The sequence below is a fragment of the Oryzias latipes genome, chromosome 19 (genome assembly GCF_002234675.1).
Source record: "Oryzias latipes chromosome 19, ASM223467v1".
Classification (NCBI taxonomy): Eukaryota; Metazoa; Chordata; class Actinopteri; order Beloniformes; family Adrianichthyidae; genus Oryzias; species Oryzias latipes.
Genome location: NC_019877.2, coordinates 8,101,444 through 8,121,575, shown reverse-complemented (window position 1 = coordinate 8,121,575; position 20,132 = coordinate 8,101,444). Strand labels below are relative to the sequence as shown.

Genomic DNA, 20,132 nt, shown 5'->3' with positions numbered 1-20,132 from the left:
CAGAAAAAATAATAAAGACAGTGCCAGGGCCCACTAGGATGGTAGTGACTCATGTGACCATGCCAATTCATTCAATCTAATTCAATTCAATTCAATTCCATTCAATTGTATTTGTATAGCCCAAATTCACAACAACAGTTGTCTCAATGGGCTTCGTATCGGTAATTGAAAAAGTAAAACATAAAATCACAGTAAGGAAAAACTCCTGGAAAAAAACGGATTCCGGAAAAAACAAAGAAACCTCAGGGGTGCCCACATGAAGGAGGCATCCTCCCCCAGGACGGACAGGGGATTTACCAGAACTCATAGAGAAGAATTAACTTATCTAACCCTACAACTACATATTTAAAGTCCAGCAGACGAGCTTCATCCAGACGGAGTTGGGGGGACGGCCGGGGGGGTCAAGACAAGCATGACCTGTGCGAAATGTGCAGAATTAATTTGCACAAAGCACAGTGTGATGACTGGTCACTCTTGTGCTGTGTATATGTACACACACACACAACTTCATATTGCGATTGCTTGTCTGTTGTATTGTGATTTTGTTTTTTTCTGGTTCACAGTGCATGTATGTAAAACAAAATTTCAAGATTATGTTTCAATGTTATGTAAAACTATAGTATTTTATATGGTAGTCTTTCAAAAGTAATACAGTAGTGAAAAATTCAAAAAAAGTTAGAACATGTGTATTTTTAAGAAAAACGAATGAATTATTTAATAATTGAACCACTTCCTGTTAGAGGTAAGGTACACCATTTCACTAGGTTTTTGAAAGAATAATTGGTAATGGAGTAAGTGATGATATATTCACACTGCTTTTTAGGATTTTTTGGGTTTCAGACATCTTTTAATTAATAAAACCTTCACCGGGTCAAATTGACCCAGGAACATCATCTCTGTGCCTCACAAACGAACATAACAGGAGGGTTAAATAGTTGTGACTTTTGAGTTTACAGGGCCAGAAGGTAAAGCTTGATAGATTTGACAGTTAAATGTTTAAAAGCTAATACAGGAAATTAATTAAGTTTTAACAAAATAGTTTAACATAGGCAATAGTGGTTTTTATAGTACTCAAGTATAACTTGATTGTTTTTATGCCTAACAGTATTTAAGAAAAACTTTATTAACAAAATTGACGATACAATAACAGACCAAATTTGACAAAGGAAGAAAACAATAAATGATAGAAGTCAAACAAAATTATAGAGTCCATTACTATTCATCACAAACTTAAAAAGATGGGGAGAAAAAAGTGGCTTCACCGATAATGCAAATCATATTTTTCAATAAATAATTCTTCACAGTGGACGTCCAGGTCCAGGAACAGCCATACTCATTTGTGCGCTTGCGCAGTGCCCGAAGCATGTCTGACGTCACGTCGGGAAAACGAAACCGAAGAATCGGAGTTTCCCGAGAATAAACGGCTGCGATGAAAAAAAAGTTAAAAGCATGACAGCATAAAAGGAGTCTGTCATTTAAATACTGGCTTGTTCGTGCTCACATTGAGTGACAGTAGAAATCTGACCGCGTCAACAGCTGCAGACAGTCATATCGGCAGCTGCACCAACACTGAACAGGTACGAGAGGAACTATTACTTTTCTGGACTTCATACGGACATAGAAAACATTTTACAATCAATTATAAGTCCTCCAGGGACATTTCTTCAAGAAAATCGAGAAGTTGTTACTTTTATCAGCTGTTATAGTCTTTATTTAGTTTAAATGAAGTGTATTGTTGTGATTGAATTACTTCCTCTTTTCTGACTTCTTTACTTCGTAAGTAAGTCTGATGCATTTACTGAATCAATGGCATTAAATTAGTATTTTAAAATTGTGTGCCCCTCAGAGTAAGGAATGTTGGAGAACCATACGTGTTTTCAAAGTTTTTAAGTCAATATTTATAAATGTGTACTATTTTCCTCTGCTTGGTTCATAAAATGCATGAAATCTTGAAATAATTCAAATAATTTGTATTATAATCATCATGATTTCCTATTTTGCATGGTTCTATGTTTTCCTTGTATTTCTTTGTCATATAATGCCAGTGTTTTACACTTAGATGTTAGAACATAGACATAAACAAGGAATTCCTTCTATCTGATATTGTGGTCAGTTTTTGAGCTTTTATCATATCTTCTTGTAGAAATGGCTCACCCTAAACCTCTCCTGATGCCTTGGCTGTGGGCCAAAATTGAAAACGCTGAATATCAAGGTGTTGCCTGGACAAACGCAGAGAAAACAGAGTTCTCAATCCCATGGAAACACGGTCTGAGAGGGGATTCCTCCGACACGGATGTTCTCATCTTTAAGGTTGGATTTCAGCGGGCAGTATATTATTGCGCATAGGATAATTCATTATTTAAGCACGTTAATCTGTCTTTGTGTGCATTTAGGCTTGGGCTGAGGTGAGCGGCAACGGTCGAGCTCAGGGAGATCCCTCACACTGGAAAAGAAACTTTCGCAGCGCTCTTAGAGTTAAGGGCTTCACAATGGTGTCAGACAACAAAAATGACAATGCTAACCCCCATAAAATATATCGCTGGCCAGAAGAGTCTTCTTCACGTGGTAAGGATCTAAATAGGGAAAGCAATACAAGAAAAAAGGGTTATTCTGAGTGTTATATGCATTATTGCTGTTTTCTTCCTCATATTTGCTAGATTTAAAAGGTCTTTTATCATAAAAATCAGTTTGATAATGGTTGTATTTGTCACGCAGAAAATATTCTGGGTGGGCCACAAGCTCCCTGCTCCGCTCCATCCGGATGCATCCACTTGCAAAAACATAGATCCATGTCTTCGTTTTCCTCATCTGAGCTGGGATCTATGGAAGCGATTCTGTAGCATAATTAAAAATAAAAGTCAAAACCAGAAATGTTTTTTATTTTCAAAATGAAGCTGCATTTGTTGACTCAAAATGAAAATGAAAAAGCAATACTTCAAAATGCTTTTTTAATTTCTACTTAAAAACCGCTTATTCTGTGTCATAATTAAAGTGAAAATGTAAAGAGGGGATTGCATTTGCGTTTTCAAATTCACCAAGCAAAATCTGTAGCAAAATTCAATACCAGTCAGCATTTCCATGGGGGAGGCGGGGCGATGACGTCAGTGCTCACTCGGTGTGGCTACATGCTCTGCACAAGCAAAGCATGTCTGATCAGCGCAGCCGGAGTCTTCGTGTTTGTGTGAAGGGAAGTGAAGGTTGATTTGTAACGTTCAACGCTCCGGAGGACGATTCGGAGCCTTAGTGTGACCGTGTCTCCTGTGAGAACCGAGTGTCTGAGCAGAGGAGTAGCTTTGTGGCGGCTTTTGAAGGCGGAAGTGTGCTTCGGGCACTCCTGAGAAACCGTGCACTCATGTGAATTTGTGTTTTCAATCGTGTCCAGACAAAATAAAGGCGGAAGTTTTTCCCCACATATTTACAGCCAAGATGCACATTGTGGCATTATGCCCGCAGTACGGAGTTTAAATGCATCAGACGCTAAATGTTGTTGTTGACACGTATATTAGCCTGATCCTAAACCTTTCTCTTGAATCTTATGATTTTTTTATTTTCTTTGAAACAGTAATTATAAATCTGGTTTTATTTTTTTCCCCTCTCGGGTTAACGCAGAACAGCAAGTTTTCAGACTCGGTCAGTGAGAGAGAGGAAAAACCGCCGCCTGCAGCGGCCGTCATGCCTGGAAGCTGAAGCAGAGACTCTCTGGGAGAATCTCTGAGATGAACTCGAACACGGAAACATGATTGCCATGTAGAAATCTTTTTAATAAATAAACCTGATCTCTCCACATTCTCCGTGTCTACCATGCACTGTAAGTGAGATAGTGAGCGACACAGACACCGCTCCATGTAGCGATCCGGCTAAAAACATTAGCTGGTAGCTCCTCCCACACTCGGCCTGGTGCGTTCACGGAGCTCCAGTACATGGAAGCTTCGCAGAACTCCAACAGCCACACAGTCCGGTAATATATTTTCATGAGAAAATAAGAAATGCCAAACCGACCCTAAAATCATCTAAATTTTGCCTACCCACCTAAAGCCATTTTACCAGCAAATTTAGAACCAAAACCGCCCAATCTGGCAACACTGCCTGGAGGGCAAAGAGCGCAGAAGAACAGTGAGCACTGACGTCATCGCCCCACCTCCCCCCCTGGAAATGCTGACTGGTATTGAATTTTGCTACAGATTTTGCGTGGTGAATTTGAAAACGCAATCCCCTCTTTGCATTTTCACTTTAATTATGTCACAGAATAAGCGATAGTAAAGAAGAAAATGACAAAGCATTTTGAAGAATTGCATTTTAATTTTGAGTCATTTGATGGAGTTACATTTTGAAAATGAAAAAGCATTTCTGTTAATCCATTTTAATTGTCAAATTAGACATTTCTAAATGAATTTCGCTCCACATTTTCCAGAGAACCTTTTGAAAATGAAATGTCAAATACCATTTACATTATCACTTTAATTAAGTGACAGAAGAAGCGATGTTGAAGAAGAAAAATAAAAAGCGGTTTGGCGGATTGCTTTTCTTTTTAATTTTGAGTCAACAAATGCAGCTTCATTTTGAAAATGAAAAAGCATTTCTGGTTTTGACATTTATTTTTAATTATGCTACAGAATCACTTCCATAGGCGTCTGGCTCAAAACTGTACGACTGGAAAGCTCCAATATTTCTCTCCAATATTGTTGCACCGATAATGTTAGGTTGGGGATGCGAGGGGCTATAAGCTAGCGTGTAAACAGATGGATGACGGGATGTGGGGGTGGTCCCACCAACAATTGAGAGGTGAATTTCTGATGAACGACTGCCGCTCTGCAGAAACCATGTCCTAGAAAAATGATAATTTGGCTAACAACGTTGTAATCCTAAGTAAAAGACCATTTAGAAAATAAATCAAAAGATGATCAGAGTGGGGAGTTTACAGAGGAATAATGAAAACAGGGGCATTCTGACTGGAAATAAGGATTAAAGACATGATAAATGGTAAGAAGAAAAACGACGTTTTCTGTCTTACAGCTTGTTTTGCTGCTGGATCCCAAGAACAAACTGACAATAACGTCTACAACAACTTTATTGTCGTAGACGTAAGTAAACACAAAAGGTAAAAACTGAGGTTGTGTCCGAATTCCCTCACTACTCACCACATAGTGCGCTATGTCGTCATTTTGTAGGGGTGTACGAAACTCTAATTCCAAATTCCAGTGCCCTGGAAACTTCCCAGAAGTTTCTGCGAAAATGTAGTGTGCATAGTGTGCTCACTAGATTAGCAAATATAGACCACAATGCATTGCTTTTAAATGATTTGTCACTTGGTAAAAATGTTCATCTTGTAAGCCGTTTTGTCCCTATTCGCGGTCACGGGGCTGCCTGGGGACATCCTGGACAGGTCACCAGTCTGTCGCGGGGCCACAATCACTCACCCATGCACACTCACATTCACACCACAAGTTAGAGTAACCAATTAACCTATGAAGCATGTTTTTGGTAAAAATGTATTTACATTTTTTTAATAAATCATACAAGTTTTCATCATCAGATCATTGTGGATTCATAAATAGTCTTTGCAAAATGTTCCTATTAACTACGTTTTTACTTTGGCAAATGGGTGACCTCATGTTTGTCATCAAAAAAAAAAAAAAAGGTAATGAGCATGGTGTCTGAGTTGCGTTAGGGGTAGTAGTGAGTGAATTTGGACACAGCCCGACTGTAACATGACTGTACACAGACTTGCCTAAAGGTGTACTTGTGATTCTCAGAACCAATTGGTCGACTTCACAGAGGATGCTCTTTACCTTCCTATAGAAGATTTAATACCAGGTACTGAAGTTTTTAAAGGATTCATTTTATGTTGTAAAAGATTAAAAGAAGACAATTAAAGATAATAAAAACAGTTGGATATATCTCCTAACTCATCAATATTTGACTTCAGGCTGCATAGCCGGTGAGGATATCCTTCAGGAGTGTCTGAGGGGCCTGAACATCGACTCTGAAGCAGGTAGTGTCATCGGCACTTCAGCATGAGCAGCAAACAGAGAGCATCCTCTGTACTTTCCAACAGGCAGCCTAACTTTCTCTCTAACACAGAAGGAATCACAGGATTCGAGCCTCCTCCTGAGCAACAACAGCTGCAGAATCACGCCCTGATTGGTGGACCCCCGTTGCCCGGGCAACAGCAGGATCCAGTAATGTTTGTGGGTGCAGCCGGTGAAACTGGGTTGCCTGAGCAACCAGCATGTCCACCGAGTAGAGCTGAGGGAGGGGTTGATGGTGATGAGGCCACTGCACTCTTCATGGATACAATGCACAGGACTCAAGATGGAAATAGCATCAGTAAGTTGGGAGGCGCTCTTAGAAATGCCTCAGACCATTCAAACGTAGAGTCCTTCGTTTGATCATCAAATGGTAAACTTTGAGAACATTGATTGTAATTTCCTGTTTCTGAATTCTTAAGAGACTCAATTCAGGATACTGATGTACTACAGAGGAGTGAAGGTGTCTGAGAAGCTAGTAGAGAATGAAGCTGGATTCCGCTTAGTCTACAGGTAAGCAGTGAAATGATGTTATATTCAAGCAAACATGGCTGACAGTGATAAGCAAATAGTCCTCAGTCCACCTTAAATCAACTCATTATTCAGTGTCGTTTAATAAAACACGCTGTTTTCCAGTTGAACATAGTTTGTGTTCATATAGTTGATTTGCTCAGAGAAAATGTGTTGGTCTCTGTGGTAATTTGTCACAAACACAATCTGTTAGTTTTCTTATTCAGCTTTTTTTTCCCCAACATCAGGCCTGAGCTCTTGGATTCGGTTTTGGACGTTCAGAACGGCCCCAGCCTGGTCTCTCTGCCAGGACCTGGAAATATGCTGGATCAAGTGCAAGCTAATCTCACCCAAAGGATTTTGAACACTCTAGGTGACGGCCTGGAAGTGGGCGTGTCCGGTCACTTGGTCTACGGCTGCCGACGGGGTGACACCAAAGTGTTTTGGAGCTTTTCCAAATTCGACACCAGCAAAACACCCCAAGAGGTGTCCAAGCTGAATCCTGCTACACTTTTCCACTTTAAGGACTTCTTGCAAGGTAAGATAAAGGTGCAATAGAAAAGGTGTCATGTGTGTGGAAGCCTTTTGCTAGAAAAAATAATCTGAATCTTCCCTTTAGGAATAATAAACTTTAGCAAAGGAGGTGACTGCCCCCCATGCTCCTTGTTCTTCTGTCTGGGGGAGAAGTGGCCAGACCCACAAAACAGACCTTGGACGAAGAAACTAATCACAATTGAGGTGATATTGCTATAAAATAATACATGGAGCAACACTTTTACTTGTAATTAATAAATCTAAGCAGTAGAAATGGTTAATGGGCAGTACTACCGGTTTGAACAGGTTATCAGAAATAAATCCAAACTTTACCAGTTGCAATATGTCTCAGATTTGATCTATTTCCATCAGTTTTGGTTCTTATTTCATTTCACTTCTGTGGTTTTCATGGTTGTGTTTTCTGTATTTATTTATATATTCATTTGTTTTTGTATTTCAGGTGGTCTTGACTTCGCTGGAGATACTAAAGAATATAGCGGTTGAAGGTGGCGCCTCCTCCCTGCAGTCAGTAGAACTGCAGGAGTCACTGGGGGAGATGATGGATCTATGCTGACACTGTGTCTGCAGAAAGACCCCATCTTCCCTTTTTTTTTTATTAATGGGAAAGCAGATTGGAAAAATTTTCTTCTGAACATTTAATCTTTTGATTCCATAATTCACATTTTTATGATCGTCGAATTTAACTGTAATTTTATTGAATAATGAGGTACTTTACAATTTTTAGCTTTTTTAATTCTATGTTTTGAATATTAGCATAACATTTTAATACGTTTTTTAAAGTTTGGAATAGTTCTTTGTTATGAATTGAAGTTGCTGCAGAAATTTCGCCGATCAAGTTTCTTTACAATTCTTGCACTACAGAGTAAAGTATTTATGTCTTCAAAAACTATTTAAAATGAATCAAAAACTGCAAGTTATTATAGCAATTATTATATTTGCTGCACAGATATTGCTATTGTACCAAACTGTTCCCTTTAAATGTGCATGTATTTTGAATGAGGAGCAGCAGCATTGATCTTGATTAAGGTAGAAAGGAGATGAATGCTTAAAACTCAAATGTTGCGTCTCAACCAAATCCTGTTAAAAGTGAGAGATGCAGATGCAAGAACATCTGGAATCAGCCACTACGCACTGCAGCATGCACCTCCCAGACGCAGTAGGTTTAAAAATATACTGGATGCTCTGCAGATATCATGAATGAACGATGCACCTCATGTGGCACATAATGAAAAAAGCTACTTTTTATTTCCAGATATGAAACCTTTATTGAGACACATAGTATAATAATAAAATCAATTGGTTATTAGCAACTACATTATAATAACTTGTAAGTGAAACCAATGTGAAAGCTGCGTTCTGTTTTACCATCTGGATCTTTTATTGAAATAAAGTCACGAAGTCTGAAAGATGTGAGCCTTTTTTTTCTTCTTTTTTCTGGGGTCAAACAGAATACTACAAGATTGTACACAGTTATGCACTGATAAACTTAAATACTTGGATGTTATCTGAGAATGACTCAAGCGAATCCCAAGTTTCAGTCCATATGTTCTTTCTCTGCCCCCTCGTCCGTCTCTGTTTCAGTCTTTGCATCCTCAGTCATGGGATTCTCTCCGACTCCTTGCAGGGGGACAAGTTTGCCTTCTTCATCCACTCCCATTGGCTGGATGATGTCATCTCTGCATGCAGAAGTGGAAAAGACACATGTATCATAAAACGAGGACTCTTTTGCACTTAAGTCTGCTATAAATTGACTTTTTCTTGGGTTGTTTTTATGGAGGTTTATCTCAAATGTCATCACATTTATGTGTGTGATTTCCTGACCTGGACAGCTTGCTGAAAAGTGTTATCAGTCTCTTGGCCTCCTCTTCCTTCTCCTCCTCTGTCATCCCCTCCATGGGGTCCGGCTGCGGTACCTCCATGCGTCCCGTCACCGGGTTGATGCGGTCTCTGACCTGCCGGTACTCCTCTGTGTCTGAATCCGAGTCACTGGAGTACTGGGCGCTGCTGCTGTAGTTCCTGACACCCTGACCCCCCAGCAGGCCTCTGGTGGCCAGCAAGCCGGCTGCATTACCGTAGCCTGTGTACTTGACAAAACGCCTCACTGTGTAAAAAAAAAAAAAAAAAGTAAATAAAAGCACACTTTAAGCTGATAGAGCAATTTCTGTTGGAGGATGGGTTATATTTACCGTTTTCCTTGCAGAGGACAAAGATAAGGTCAGCAGCGCAGTGTTTCAGGTCCGTGTCCAGGTGAGTCATGAGGCGAATGAGACGACTCTTCACTGTGTTGCCCTCTTCCGGTTTGTGGGATACATCTCTCAGAGGAGGCAGGATCTGATGAGCAGGACACATAATTGATTCAAGTTTTACTTGAAATTGCAAAACCATCTGCAAATCTGCAGGAAAACTAGCATCTCAAAACCAAAATAAGCAGATCAGGAAACATCAAATCCTCAGTAGCATTTAGAGGAAACACAGAGCTGAAATAATCTTTGATAGGTGAATAACCCGGCATTGCTCCAGGTGTTCCCCAGTGGAGCTGACATCAGTGTGTGTGAAACGATGAATGGGACTGTGGCCTTCTAAGAAGCTGGTAAAACGCTATATAAGTATATGCCATTTATCGCATTTCTTAAGGAAGTAAACTATAAAAGTAACACACAAAAGAACAACAAATTGTTGCTTTGACTTGGTAAAAATTTTTCGATATCAACTATTCATCACAAATGTGAGAATGGGCTTTGTAGCTGTATTTCTCACAAGAATGGCATGTACCTTGCCATCCTTTTTTCAGGGGCAGAACTAAAACCTTTTTACCTCTGACCGACCCACCTGCAGCCTCAGGTGTGTGTGTAAGTGTTTCTATCTGTGAATTAGAGAGAGTTTGTGTGTGGCTGTTGAGCTTTAACAATTCACGGGTCAAAAATGACCCATAGGTATAGTCTTAGTTACATGTGGTACATGTGGAAACATAAACAAAAGCAAAATATCCCTTTTTCTAATGATGAAACCCGTTTAGGAAAAGTCATACAATTTCAAATTGGAAAAAGGTAGATTAAGGTGTTTTTTTCTACACCTAAACAGGGTAGTGGGTCTCTTTTTACACACAACACAACACATGGGTTAAGTAATACAGCAAAAGTATAACATGAGGTTGGGTGTGAGTGACAAATCCTACATGTTTCCTGATGTAGAGCCGTGTTTCCCTGTGAGCCCTGCAGCTCTCCGTCAGCAGGTTGAGGATAGGTGTCAGTTTCTCTTTGATTTTATCCCCCTGGTGAAGAGAAGGGAAAAAAAACACCTTTAATTCTATAAAAGAGAGGCTCTGTTATTCTTAAGGATGGATCCCATATTGCTATCATCCTTACTGACTCCAGGCGGTGCTCCATGAAGAGCAGCAGGGTGTGGACACAGTCCATGTTGACACCCTGACTTTGCTCAGAGTCTGGAGTCAGAGGCACAGAGAGGAGAACATCCAGACACTGGAGAGGCAGCGCAGTCAGCAGGTTGACTGTGTGACTGTGGGGTTGAGAGGAGATTACCACAGAGTCGGTTAAGCTTCCATGCACATATCAGTGCAGGCATCATTAAAAAAGTTTAGTAAAAGTGATAATTAGAGTGTAAGAAATGTGATTCTTAAAAGCTGAAAGCAGATGCAAGACCATCAAAAGAGAAAAATAATACTGAGAGCGCTGAACAGAGAACAGACCATTGTTTTTATGTGGCACAAAACTTTGTTTAAAAACATACAATACAAAATAAAATTAAAAATGAAAATAATTGATGTCATATTTACCCTTGTAGTTCATCTGTGTCATCTGCCATCATGCATTTCCTCAACAGGCAGAGACGCATAATGGCCACCAAGTGGCGATAAAGAGCTGCATCATCCTAAGGAGAAGAAAACAACTTGTTTTCCTCCTATCTCACTCTTAGAATTGTCATTTATTAAGCGCAGCATTATTTTTTAGAAGATTAGCAGGCGATATCAATGATAAAGAGATGCCTTATGACTCACTGACCTCACCAGGCTCCTGCCTGTGGTTGCTGTAAGTGATATTAAAGAGGATTTTGAGGATTTCTATGATGCGCTGTGAGGCTTCTGGAGAAATTGGTGGTGCCGCCGGGTCCAGCACACACTCGTACGGCTCCTTCCACTGCACCTCCAGAGTGCTCTCCAAGGCTGCCGTAAGGATGGACACCCCTCCGACCTGCAGGAGGAAAACGCAGAGTGAGGGGCAGGAAGATGTCATGTGTTGGGGGAGAAAAAAGGCCTCACAGAGAGCATGTGGGTTTTTTCAGGTTGCACCACCTTCTGGAGTTGGTTGTTGAGCTCAGGCCTCAGTGCTGTGATGAGGAACATGAGGCGAAGCTCATAAAATTGAACACTGGAGGGAGACGACCAGTTGACGCTGGAGGATATGCGCTCAATAAGACCATTCATAAGGCTGACAGAAGAAATAGAAGTCTGGGAGTTTGTTAAATTAAACAAATGACTTGATGATGTCATGAAGACCATTTCTGAAACCTCCTACCTCAGAGCACTGAACCTCTCCTGTGCCCAGGTGCTGTTGTACACCACATTACACAGCACCTTCATGGCCTCCTTCCTCAGTGACTCTTCTGCCAGCTCCCCTTCATCCTCCTCTTCCTCTCCTTCCATCTTGCTCTCTCTGCGGTCCTTCCTGCCACGTTCCAGTGCCTTCTGATGGGTGCTCCCTCTGTGCATTTCATTGATGCTGGTCCTGTGGCTCCCGAACCCGCTAATGCTGTCCAGGTCTCCACTGGTGGCATTGCTGATGTCACTCTTGGAGTCCTCATCCATTGCTTGGTACTCCTCGTTTTGGTCCGCAGCCTCAGCTTCGCCTTCGTCAGTGGTGACCTGCTGCACTTTGGCCTCAGCCAGAGAAGCGATGATGTTATCGTAGAAATCCGAATCAGGATCGCTGACATCATCGCAGGTGTCGTTTGTGGTCAGGAACGCTAGCTTGGCCAAAGTCAGGAGGGCGCTGTCAGTCACCAAGGCGCCCAGTGTCTTTTTGTCCCGGGAGAGGATCCTCAAGGTGCGTAATGCTGCTTTTAGGAGACGGTGTTTCACTTCTGTTTGAATGAACCTCACCAGAACAATGGCTAAGTTCTGAAAAACAAAAGTAGTGTCATAGAAGTTTAGAGACGTTTCTTTAAAAAGCTTTGGCAACCACAGAGACTCAGTCATGTATGTACCTGTCTGAGGAAGAGGCCTCTGTCTTCTTGCTCATACTCTTCATTTTCAGAGTCAGAATCTGGGTAGTCCCTCACTTTATTTTTCCTGAACTGAAATCGGAGTGCAATATTAATTTATAAGCAACATTTTCTCACTTTATTGCTTAATTTGAACAACTTTCATGTACAAAAATACATTTTGTTCGTCATTAATGGAGGTACTCTACCTCGTTCAGTTTCCTTTGCTAGTTGAAGACAATCAGAGAATCAAATATCAGAAAAGAGGAAAAAATTAATCAGTTTAAGTGTCAATTCAAACTTCAGTTAAGGTTTTTTCTTTGATGAAGTGGAAGTCCTTAATGAAAAAGATGATCAGCAGAACACAGAAATACATAAATTACGTTAAATTCAACTGGAATTTAAAATATGAAACCCTCTGTAAACAACATCTTCATTCTCTCTTTTTTTTTCTTTTCTTTCGGGGAGCTTCACCCATCGGACAGTTCTTAACAGTTATCCACTCTGGACTCAATCTGTCTGAGCATGCTCAGAAAGAGGATCAAGGACAACTGATGCAGCAGAATTACTAATCACAGCTTCACTGGGGCAGGGGGGGGGGTCAAGTGAATAGGGGAGGGATCTGAAGAACAGTCAGGGTATGAAATGAAGTTAACTTTCCCCACATTCAGTCAACTCACTCTGCGCCTTTCCCGCTCATCTGCATCAAAGAAGAAGCACTGGGCGTACTGCAGGGTCAGACAGAAAAAAGACTTGTTGTTTGTGGAACTAACCTGCACACGAGAATGTGTTCTGGGGAGGGATTTTTGTGAGGCTACCTGTTTGTTGAACTCCTGCAGCTGTATCTGAACACCGTTCTCATCCCCCTGCTTGATGCACTGGATAATCCCCTCCACATCCACGTCCATGCTTCCTGCGCGCACAAACACAAATCATTCCCCAAATTGAAGTTACACAACAATAATAGAGAGGCTGTTGATGAGGGCTGGTGCCTGCGGAGTTGCATTGTAACTCAGATGTGGATATATTTAGACTGCTGACAGAAGATGAAAAAAAAAAGCACAGAAATCACAAACGTCCTGTAAAGATTTTTCTAAATATCTACTTTTTAAGCTTTTTGGTGATAAAACACCTTAAACAGACCAGACAACAGATTACAAAAATTCTAAACTCACCTTCAACAGATTGTGCTTTTAATGTGCAGCGATCTTCTGTAGGTTGGAGAAAAATCCCCTAAAATGCTAAAAATGTGATGTGATCCCCCTCCTGCAGCTCTTCCCCAGCTTGTTGGACAGGTTTTATTCCACGTTTGTGTTGCGTCCTGCCCTTCAATTTGCCTCAGTTCGATTGCTTTCCTGTCACCCTCATTCATCCAGCCTATCTCTCCCTCCGTGTCCCTTTCTCTCTTTAATCCAAGGGAGATGCAGGAGTGGTTATGGTTATAATCCACTAATGGACTCTAAGCTCATATCTCTCAGGGTTGACCCTCTAACCTTTTACAGGTTTTTCAATACGTGCGCTTCTCTGCTCTCGTCCTGTCTTCATCGTCGACATGCTTTTGCTGAAATCTGTCACAAAATGTTAAATAACAGCCTCACCAGACTTTATTTATGGTGACATAATCTGAATTGACTGATAATTGTGTATGTTATTTATGTTAAAAGAGTCTGCAAGCTTCTTTAAGAAAAAATCTGATCAGTCATATCAAGAGTTTGCACAAGTTTAAACTCCTGTAACTTTGTTTTGTTGCCACAAGATGGCGTTATTGCAGCTGAGCCAGTACTTACCGATGAGACTACTCACTCACTGGTCACCTCCGTTTGCCTTGGTGTCGGAGATTCAACAAGGTACTGGAAACACTCTTCAGAGAGTTTGGTCCATATTGACATGATGGCATCACGCAGTTGCTGCTGATTTGTCGGCTGCACATCCATGATGCTAATCTCCCGTTCTACCACATTCCAAAGGGGTTCTTTTGGGTTGATATCTGGTAACTGTGGAGGCTATTTGAGTCCAATGAACTCATTGTCATGTTCAAGAAACCAGTTTGAGATGACTCAGTGTCATGACATGGTGCGTTATTTTGCTGGAAGTAGCCATCAGAACTGTGGCCATAAAGGGATGGACATGGTCAGCAACAATTCTCATGAAGACTGGTGTTGCCACCATGCTCTATTGGTACTAAGGGGCCCAAAGCATGTCAAGAAAATATCCTCCCACACCATTACACCACCACCACCAGCTTGAACCGTTGATACAAAGCAGGATGGATGCTTTTACAGTGGTGGACAAAATTGTTGGTACCCCTCAGTTTAAGAAAGAAAGTCCACAATGCTCACTGAAATGACTTGAAACGTTCAAAAGTAACAATAAATTAAAATTTATTGAAAATTCAATAATCAAAATCAGCCATCACTTTTGAGTTGTTGATCAACAGAATTATTTAAAAAAAACAACTAATGAAATAGGGCTGGACAAAAATGATGGTCCCTCCATAAAAGACTGAGAACTAATTGCCCAGGGGGTCATGATGAACTCAGGTATGTCCTCAGTCAGTCTGCCTATTTAAAGGGAGACAAATAGTCACGTTGCTGTTTGGTGAAAAGGTGTTTACCACACTGAACATGGACAACAGAAAGCAAAGGAGAGAATTGTCCCAGGACATTAGAAACTAAATTATAGACAAACATCATAAAGGTAAAGGCTATAAAACCATCTCTAAGCAGCTGGAAGTTCCTGTGATGACAGTGGCACATATTATTCAGAAGTTTAAGACCCACAAGACAGTAGCCAACCTCCCTGGACGTGGCCGGAAGAGGAAAATTGATGAGTTTTGTTTTTAGCCAGAGTGGACTTCATGGGAGACGACCAAGGAGTACACCACTGTTGAAAGGAAATCACAGAAAAGCCAGACTGGAATTTGCAAAAATGCATGTTGACAAGCCACAAAGCTTCTGGGAAAATGTACTTTGGACAGATGAGACAAAACTGGAGCTCTTTGGTAAGGCACATCAGCTCTATGTTCGTAGACTCAAAGATGAAGCATACAACGAAAAGAACACTGTCCCTACTGTGAAACATGGAGGAGGCTCAGTTCTGTTTTGGGGCTGCTTTGCTGCATCTGGCACAGGGTGTCTTGAAGTTGTGCAAGGTAAAATGAAATCTCCAGATTATCAAGGCATTCTGGATAGAAATGTGCTGCCTAGTGTCAGACAGTTTGGTCTCAGTCGCAGGTCATGGATCTTCAAATAGGACAACGATCCAAAACACACAGCCAAAAACCCCCAAGAATGGCTGAGAGAAAAGCGTTGGACTATTCTGAAGTGGCCTTCTATGAGCCCAGATCTGAATCCAATTGAACATCTGTGGAAGGAACTGAAACATGTCATTTGGAGAAGACACCCATAAAAAACTGAGACAACCGGAGCAGTTTGCTTATGAGGAGTGGGCCAAAGTAACTGTGGACAGGTGCAGAAGGCTTATTGACAAATACAGAAACCGTTTAATTGCAGTGATTGCCTCAAAAGGTTGTGCAACAAAATATTAAGTTATGGGTACCATCATTTTTGTCCAGCCCTATTTCAGTAGTTGTTTTTTTTAATAATTCTGTTTATTGACAACTCAAAAGTAATGGCTGATTTTGATTATTTAATTTTCAATAAATTTTAATTTATTGTTACTTTTGAACGTTTCAAGCCATTTCAGTGATCATTGTGGACTTTCTTTCATTAACTGAGGGGTACCAACAATTTTGTCCTCCACTGTATGTTGTCTACACCAAATTCTGATCCGACCATCCGATTGTCTCAGCAGAAATGGAGATTCGTCAGACCAGACAACGTTTTTTCAATCTACCAGTGTCCAATTTTGGTGATTCTCTGTCAATTGTAGTCCCAGTTACATATTCTTAGCTGACCGGAGTGGCACCTGGTGGTCTTCTACTGCTGTAGCCCGTCTGCCTCAAGGTTGGACGGGTTGTTCGTTCAGAGATACTCTTCTGCAGACTTCGGTTGTAACCAGTGGTTCTTTGAGTTCTTGTTGGAGCCAGTCTGGCCCTTCTCCTCTGTCTTCTGACATCAACAAGGCATTTCTGCCCACAGAACTGCACTTTCAAATGTGTTGAGTTGCTGCCATGTGATTGGCTGATGAGAAACCCTCATTAACCTGCAGTTGGACAGATGTGCCTAATAAAGTGGCCAGTGAGTGGGTAGTGCATGGAAGTAGCAGCTTGTTTGAAAAATACAAGGAGTTTCCCCAGAAAAAAAATCCTAAATTTGTTCCTTAATGTGTCTGGAGAAACTTGAAATAAACTGAAATAATCAGCTTTTAGCTCACAAGTAAACATTAACTATAACCTATTTCAACATTCAGTTTACGGGCTGCAGACTCTCAGCAGACATTTCCCCAGGTGATTCATACGAGACGGTGACATGCGGGTGAAAGACAAGCTTTCCTGTCAGGATGCTCTTTCTTGTGCCCAGCGGGGTGAGGAAACAACACAGTGGGGGTAAGAGGTGGATGACTGGTGATTCCTGGCTTAAAACAACAGGATACGCGTTACGTCAGAGTCGGTGGGAGAAAAGTTGGAGGAGTTCTCACAATGTGACCTCTTTGTAGTAAACACATATTCAGTCAAGATGAATTACATGTTTGATAAGTCATAGCTTAGACGATAGTGACCTTGTGAACCCCTGCCAGTGGTAGACCACAGTTATGGATGATGTGTAAATTTGTCACACCGTGACAGCATGTTACACCACCTGCAGTTCAATAAATCTTGTAGTCAAAACATAGTTGACAATGTAAAGGCAGATTATTTTAATTTAAATTTTTACAGGTGTCCCCACTTGTACAGGTAAAATCTAGATTCTTGAGTTGCACAGAGTAGTTCTTCTTATTATCCATCCATCCATCTTCTTTCATTCATCCTGAACTGGGTATCAGGGGAAGCAGTTTAAGCAAAGATGCCCAGACTCCGGCCACTTCCTCCAGCTCCTGTGGGGGAACCCTGAGACGTTCCCAGGCCAGCCGAGAGATGCAGTCCCTCCAGTGTGTCCTGGGTCTTCCCCAGGGCTTCTGCCCAATGGGACATGCCCGGGACACCTCCCTAGATGCCCGAGCAACCACGGCTGGTTCCTCTGGATGTGGAGCGGCTCTACTCTGAGGTCTCTCCGGGTGACCGAGCTTCTCACCCCATCTCTAAGGGAACGCCCAGCCGCCCTATGGAGGAAGCTCATTTCAGCCGCTTGTGTTCGCGACCTCGTTCTTTCGGTCATGACCCAGAGCTCATGATCATAGGTGAGTATTGGAACGAAGATTGACCAGTCTCTCTTCACCACAACGGACCAGTTCAGTAAGCGCATAACAGCGGACACTTCACCAATCCGCCTTTTGATCTCACGCTTCAATCTTCCCTCACTCATGAACAAGACCCCGTGACATTTAAACTACTCCACCTGGCGGTGCAGGCCCTCATCCTAGCCGTAATCCTATCTTCCATAAACAAATGGAACCTCAGATCCTGGATCCCTTATGATGTGAATCAAAAACACACATTTGTAAAACTTTCCTCAAGTTCCTGCTGACCTAAGTGCTTGAGCATTAGACTGCAGATACCAGAAGGTAGTATTTTTTCTCATTCATCAACTGATCCCACATAACTTTAAAGCATCGATAAAAACAAGTAGTTATCAAACTGCAACAAAATTTGCAAATTTAAAAACATGTATAGGAATTAGGAGCGATCCATTTACAATATTTAAGCACAATACTTTTTATTATTTTGAAATTTATGTAGGTTGTGGTATATTAAAGTTTTTTTTTTGCTGTTGTAAAGATACTTTGACCTCTTCCAAAAATACAAAACAAAAATAAAAAAAATTGATTAAGATAGGACGCAAGAGAGTATTAACTGGTCTTCTTGGTGTCCTTTGACGCCATCAGTTAGGAAAACGTAGAGATGCACGCATGAAGAAACCATGGTGGTCAATGATTTGCCTACTAAGATACAGTAAAGTATCATAGCCTAGTGCCTAGAAACCACATATGTGCATTTAGAGAACACGGAAATTGCTTTTGTTTAGCAAACAAAGGTAAACCCCTCCTAAAAGTCTAAGTCAAAATTGAGGCATGATTATTAATAAAAAAGAGAGTAGCGCTTTGATATTTTGAGAAATAATGCTAAACATTCTGTCCCCGCTCTGTTCCCCCTGAGTCTTGAAGTCAGACAATGACTCCAAGGTGCATCTAAATTTAAACAAAACATTTTAAAAGGAGCGTTAAAATCAAGGCCCTGGAATGGAACTTCTAGCGTAATGAATTTAGTCTATTTTAGAACAAGTAAATTTCCATGCCCAACTGGACTATTTAGGTGAAAACAGACTAAGAACACTCAAGAGACAGTTATGAACTGGATCAGGAACTACCATGAGAATCTGTTGTTATTTTGTACCTTGACGGCTGGCTATTGATTGTCTGAGACTAAAAGTTGGCCTTTGGTGTTTAATATTCTTTTCAAATGATCACTTACATTTTTAAATAAACTTTAATAACTAAGTCATTGAAGAAGCGATAATATGTTTTGACTAATTTCATAAAATAAGTTAAACATTTTTTGCATTAACATTTGTCATAGAGATTTTTTAATAGTTATCAGGAATAGAAATTTAATGACATTTTGTACTTAAACACAAAATGTAGTTTAAGTTTTTTAGACATTTGATTTCTCTCTTCAGTAATTTAAAAATAATTGAGATTTCTCAGTCTTACTGTCTCCTTTTTATCTCCTGATGTTTTCTAATAATTTTTGGGTTAAATGAAGAAAAAAATCCTTTTAGTTACCATCAAAAATGTGAGAAATTAAGCTGGAAAGACAATGATCTAAATTAGTTTTTCAAAACAAATATTGATTGGCAATCCTCTGAAAAGATAAACAAAAAAAAAAACTAACATTAACAATTATTAACAAATACTTAGCTGAATATGTTTATATATATATGAGTCTTTATGAGTTTTTGTGTAACATTTTGCTGTGTTCATTTATCTTTAAAAAAGTTATTTGTGGCAATGTTTGATATTTTTAGTATAAACCCAGCAACTTTTCTTACAGATATATTTTTGATTATATTACACATAAATTCCACAGTGAACCTGAAACTGTCCAAAAACTCTATTCTGAGAGTTAAATGTTTTCACTACAAAAATCGAGATCAAACAGTTTTTATATTATTTAACAAATAAAAAACCTGTTGAGACCAATTAAAAATAAAGCAAGGACAAGGTCAAAACAATGGAGAAAATATAGTGTAGAAGCCGAGGCGAAGCTTCACTTGGATTTATTCCAAGCGGTATTACAATAATGCGTTATAACTCTAGTAATGTTTGATTTAAATTAAAACTTTCAAAGCTAAAAACCTTTTGTAACTTCCCCATTGAATTTTGAATGATAACTATATTAATGTGTTATTCTTATGTCATTTTAAACAGCTGATGAGTGAGTTCACACATTACATTTTACTGGCATTTAAGCATTCACTTTAATACATTTTTGTCATTTTAAGCTTCTCCAACTAGTGACGTCTTGTTTAAATGGCTTTTAAACTTGGTTGTCATTCTAAAATATCAGAGCAGATTTTTATTTCATATCTATGTTTGCTTTTGTACCACTTTTCCCTGATTTCCCCATAGCAGCTTCCTCTGGCAAACAATCTCTGCGTATGTTATTCGTCAGAATGGAGCATAATCCATGCGTAATGAAAGGTGAAATATTAATCTTTTGAGTGCCCATGTTTTTTTTTTGAATGTCAATTGCACTAGCCTGAAAAT

At 40.2% G+C, this 20,132-nt stretch overlaps 2 protein-coding genes across 3 annotated transcripts; one reads left to right on the top strand and one right to left on the bottom strand.

Moving 5' to 3' along the window:
- The first annotated feature begins 1,355 nt into the window (after window positions 1-1,355).
- On the top strand, window positions 1,356-8,495 carry LOC101158892 (interferon regulatory factor 3). Of its 2 annotated transcripts, none has more exons than XM_011488068.3 (11): window positions 1,356-1,577; window positions 2,144-2,310; window positions 2,394-2,565; window positions 5,014-5,081; window positions 5,754-5,814; window positions 5,927-5,992; window positions 6,085-6,327; window positions 6,449-6,539; window positions 6,785-7,074; window positions 7,156-7,274; window positions 7,531-8,495. In XM_011488068.3, exons 2-11 carry the CDS (start codon window positions 2,146-2,148, stop codon window positions 7,642-7,644), a joined length of 1,389 nt encoding a protein of 462 aa, XP_011486370.1. In that variant the 5' UTR covers window positions 1,356-1,577; window positions 2,144-2,145; the 3' UTR covers window positions 7,645-8,495. The 2 variants fall into 2 exon arrangements, with proteins under 2 accessions (XP_011486370.1, XP_004080549.1); XM_004080501.4 differs by having other exon boundaries at window positions 1,357-1,577; window positions 6,082-6,327.
- LOC101155305 (synembryn-A-like) lies at window positions 8,337-13,724 on the bottom strand. The gene is made up of 14 exons (XM_011488069.2): window positions 13,484-13,724; window positions 13,127-13,221; window positions 12,989-13,036; window positions 12,518-12,535; window positions 12,312-12,401; window positions 11,624-12,225; window positions 11,401-11,536; window positions 11,111-11,299; window positions 10,885-10,979; window positions 10,457-10,607; window positions 10,267-10,362; window positions 9,278-9,422; window positions 8,913-9,192; window positions 8,337-8,767 (listed from the first exon to the last, which is right to left on the bottom strand). The coding sequence occupies exons 2-14, from the start codon at window positions 13,214-13,216 to the stop codon at window positions 8,626-8,628; spliced, it is 2,082 nt and encodes a 693-aa protein (XP_011486371.1). The 5' UTR covers window positions 13,217-13,221; window positions 13,484-13,724; the 3' UTR covers window positions 8,337-8,625.
- Window positions 13,725-20,132: the final 6,408 nt, after the last annotated feature.